Source organism: Triticum dicoccoides, chromosome 2B (genome assembly GCF_002162155.2).
Source record: "Triticum dicoccoides isolate Atlit2015 ecotype Zavitan chromosome 2B, WEW_v2.0, whole genome shotgun sequence".
Classification (NCBI taxonomy): domain Eukaryota; kingdom Viridiplantae; phylum Streptophyta; class Magnoliopsida; order Poales; family Poaceae; genus Triticum; species Triticum dicoccoides.
This window is the reverse complement of record NC_041383.1, coordinates 511,709,307-511,713,656: the sequence shown is the minus strand read 5'-3', so window position 1 is coordinate 511,713,656 and position 4,350 is coordinate 511,709,307. Positions and strand designations below refer to the sequence as shown.

General features: G+C 47.8%; 1 protein-coding gene across 1 annotated transcript; it reads left to right on the top strand.

Moving 5' to 3' along the window:
• The first annotated feature begins 790 nt into the window (after positions 1-790).
• Positions 791-1,487, top strand: LOC119367924 (disease resistance protein RGA5-like). Its single transcript, XM_037633300.1, has 2 exons — positions 791-934; positions 1,067-1,487. Exons 1-2 carry the CDS (start codon positions 929-931, stop codon positions 1,403-1,405), a joined length of 345 nt encoding a protein of 114 aa, XP_037489197.1. The 5' UTR covers positions 791-928; the 3' UTR covers positions 1,406-1,487.
• The last annotated feature ends 2,863 nt before the right edge of the window (positions 1,488-4,350 follow it).

The following is a 4,350-nucleotide window of genomic DNA, read 5'->3' as shown; positions in this document are numbered from 1 at the left end:
ACGACATCTGGAAGACGGAACGTGTGTTGGGTTCGTGGTTTGTGGATGACATGTATGGTTTCCTCCTTCGACGTTTTAGTTGTGGTGGGGTGCCAGATCTGGAGTTCGATGGCGTGTCTGGGACGTTGCCCTGGTCTGATTCGTTCAACGGCAATGGATTCACTTTTGGTAAGCCAGTTTGGAAGTCCGTAAAGCTGCATATCAGCGATAGAGCCGCGTCGAGCTCGGATGAGGAGGTGATCTGTCATTCCTTTTTTTGTCGCTGCTATGATGGTGCCGGAGGCAGGTGATGGGCGTTGATGCCAAACTTAGAGATGTTCTGCTACCTTTTCCGTTTTGTCATGTCGGTCTTTACATGACTTGTACTTTGATCTTTATAATATGAACGAGACATGTATTATCATGAAAAAAAAATTGAACGTGAGCTATATATTGTATTTTGTCTTTTCATTCTGTTAACTACCCGATGGACTCGGTCTACACCGGTATGTCCGCAGGGGCGACTTCGAAGAAGAGTGCAACGTGGCCAATCATTGTCTAATGCCTCCGTCATCGGAGGACTCCACCGAGAACTTGTGACGAGGACGCGTTTACATGCATGGCTACTTGCTCAGTTGGTGGGCACTTGTTTACTCACTCGGAGCTCAATTGCTGCAGTGCTGCTGCTGCTGCGAATCCGCGTTGGATCAGTCCTCTGGTTCTCTGCTCCCACGCCCACGCGCACTGCTTGCTTGTGCAGTATATAAGGACAGGGGCTGTATCTATCCCCTTCACAAAATCATCACAAGCCACTGCGTCTGGACACCCACGCCAACTGCGGAAGATCGATCAGTAGCTACCCAAACCAATTTCGATTCTAGCCTCGCTTGAACTCCGAGTTTCTATTTCTCGTTGATAGGGAACATCTGCCAAACCAGCAGCACGCAAAATGAAGGTGAGGAACCTATTCAGTTTCTGCTCCCATTATCGTGTTGCTTTGTTTAGCTTAATTTTGAGCAAGCAATATATTACTCTGAAGCTGAAGCATACGACTGATCCATGGCTTTTCTCCTCCTTGTTGTTGCAGCAAAAGATTGTCATCCAGCTGAGCATGTCGTGCGACAAGAGCCGGTCCAAAGCCCTGACGCTGGCCGCCAGAGCAGCCGGGGTGACGTCCATGGGGATAACCGGAGACGCCAGGGATCAGCTGGAGGTGGTCGGCGACGGAGTCGACCCGGTGTGCCTTGTCTGCTGCCTCCGCAAGAAGCTTGGCCACGCCCAAATCATCAAGGTGGAGGAAGTGAAGAAGCCGGAGGAGAAGAAGGATGAGCCAAAGCCTGCCGTGCCCGAGCACGTGCACCCGCCGCCGTACTTCTTCTACCCGCCCAGCTCCTACTACCCCCACCAGTACCCGCTGTACTTCTGACCATGTACTGCCAGATAGTGATTTTGACGTACTTTAATTTTGCCAGCAACTACAAATAGCAACATGCGCGCGTGTTTATTAATTTATTGAAGGAAATGAACAAGACGAGAGATACTCTATCGATCTATTTACGAGTTCGCCTCGGCAATTTCCAGTTTGAAATCGAAGCATGGTTATATGAATCTCAGTTCTCAGCCGCTTGCTTTTTGGTGAAGGTGAAGGTTTGGGGCTGGGTCATGTGCCCGATGTGTATGGTGACTGGTGAGGGCGAGGAGCCAAACAGGAGAGCACGATAGTACGTCATGTGCAAGAAAAGGTAGGACAGCCCACATTGTGACGAATGCCATCTAATCATATGATCGGCTAATAATTCGAGTTGATCCATATAACCACGGTCTGGAGAGGGTCAAAAATCATAGTTTCAGGTCTGCAGCGATTTCATGAGAAAATAGACTCAAAATTCTTCAGCGATTCCACAGCAGTTGAGTGGCCCTCTTCCTTCCTTTCAATGTTCTTACAGTGGCCATGTTTTCTTCGGCCAGGTTTTCTTCGTCTTGCTGCATCAGTTGCTGACCACAAGTTCAAGACGGTTGGCATCAGATTGTCCACATCCCCAGAATTCCCAATTCTAAACAAAAGTATTGGCCACCAACTGCAGAGATCGAGCGAGCACGGCAACCAGACTGCTCTATAGATCGGGATTTAGGAATGTTTGCTCTGTAGAGTAAATTTCGAGCTCCTAATACCAGCTTTACAGAATAGTTGGAAATCCAAATACAACCAGAGCAACCAATTCCAAAACACAATATAGGAGCCCGGAAATGACAGACCGTACAATAATTAGAGTGCCACGCAGTTGCTCTGGTTTTACATTTACAGCAGAAATAGAACTACAACCTGACAAATTTAACCATGAGAAGAGTCAGACTGTAAACCAGCACTGAAGTAGTCTCTGGTGACTTTGTCTGCATTTCTTATTGTACACACCTATTAGTAATATCTTCAACCGTATCTGTGCAAAGAAGTAAGATGGTCAGAGTTGTGAATCGGTCAACTAACTTCAGGGCCCAAAGAAGAATTCGATCATGCGTTCATGAAAATGACACCGCTGAACACAATGGCCAATTTAATGGTGTGGTTGGGAACGTTTCCTATTGTTTGCTAAGGACGTACTGCTATCTGAAATATAATTGAGTTTCTCGACCATCGGAATTTGCAGATTATGACAGCTAGGCCATCATATATTAATTATTTGCCGATTATGAATGCTAAGGGCATCTTCAACACCAACTCTCAAACCACGCACATATATTCGGACAGCGCTGTCGTACGTGTTGTGGCATCCAAAGCGTACATGTATTGATTTTCAGGGCGGTCCGGACGCACTTTCTCCTACAAACCGAAGGCAAATGTGTGTGTGCATGTGTGTGCGGCAGGGGAGGGTGGATTTGCGGGCGTTGGACCGCTGCCACCAGAGCAGAAGGACAAGGCCACCATTATATGGACATGGTGCGGGAGGAGCAGATCCGGGAGGCGTAGACCGACGCCGCCTACAACCTACAGCTCCTCCAGGAGCACCAGCAGGCGGAGGAGCGGCTCAACGCTGGCGGGAAGATTGCGCAGGACGCGGACATGGCGGAGCAAGCAGTGCTACTCGAGTCGTACTGCTCCGCCCGTGAGATCGGCCTCGCCCGCTGGCAGTACCGCTAGCGTAAGGTGGAACTCGAGGCTGCTTACAAGGAGTTCGACGAGGCGGCAGATGAGGTGTGGGACAAGACCGACGAGGAAGAGGACATCGACGGCTCCATCTCGGTCGCGTCCCACCGCCACGACCACAAAGCTGGCACGTCCGTGTGCATCGCCGGCAGCAAGGTATAGCAGTGCACGGTAAGTTGCCGCTGCTTGGGTCCCAAGAAGGCCACCACTCCTCCCCTCCCGTTGAAGCCAAGTTTGGTGGGCTGAACATCATCGGTCAATTAGCCGCTTGGCGGCGAGGTGGAGGCGGACAACTTCACTTCTCGAGGCCCGAGAGGCAGAAGTTAGAGAGGCGAAGCTGGAGAGCGCCAAGGCAAAACTACAGAAGGAAAAACTTCAGTTCTCGGGGCTCATGGTCGGACACGGGGAACGAGCACCGGTAACCATTTAGATTAGATAAATTAATTATACCTCCAGAGTCGGACTCGCTTTTAGTTGAAGTATGTCCAAAATGTGATGAATTGCATCATGTTTATATGAAATCCGTCGTGTTTGCATGAATCTCTTCCGGTTTACATGAAAATCCGGCTGTGTTTACACGAATTTCATCCGTTTAGTTGGGATACTATTTGAAATGTATGCAGACAGCGTTGGATGGCGGCCTCCGCATCCTTGTCCAAGGACTAGTCTCCCCTATCTGCAGATGGATGCAGAAGGAAATTTTTGGATCGGCGTTGAAGATGACCTAAATCGTCATATATTGATTCACAATATCGGTGCCACGAGTCCAAGAAAGGTCCATGGTTGTCTCACTGGTGATGACACGGTTGCTTCAACGCTTAAACCATTGAAAGACCACAATCATATGTAAGTACACATGACACCATGAAACATACACCAATAAGTTGATGAATAGGTACTATCCCATATCCCATATATGAAAAAGAAATGACTTTTTTTAAGAAATGAGCTGCTCCCTCCGTTCGCAAATATAAAATGTTTTGGATATTTTAATACAAACTGAAATGAGTAAAAATCACACTACAACATGTCTATGCACATCTGATTCAGAAAAAATTAGAACATCTTATATTTGTGAACCGAGAGAGCAGCATATTTGTTTAACCAGATTTGCCAGAATATTTATTGTCTATATGAGGATACGTGGTTGGGTAGTGCCACACTCTAGAAACAATATTCAGCCTTGTAATGTATAGCTCACGACAAAACATGATATGCTCGTGCAATCT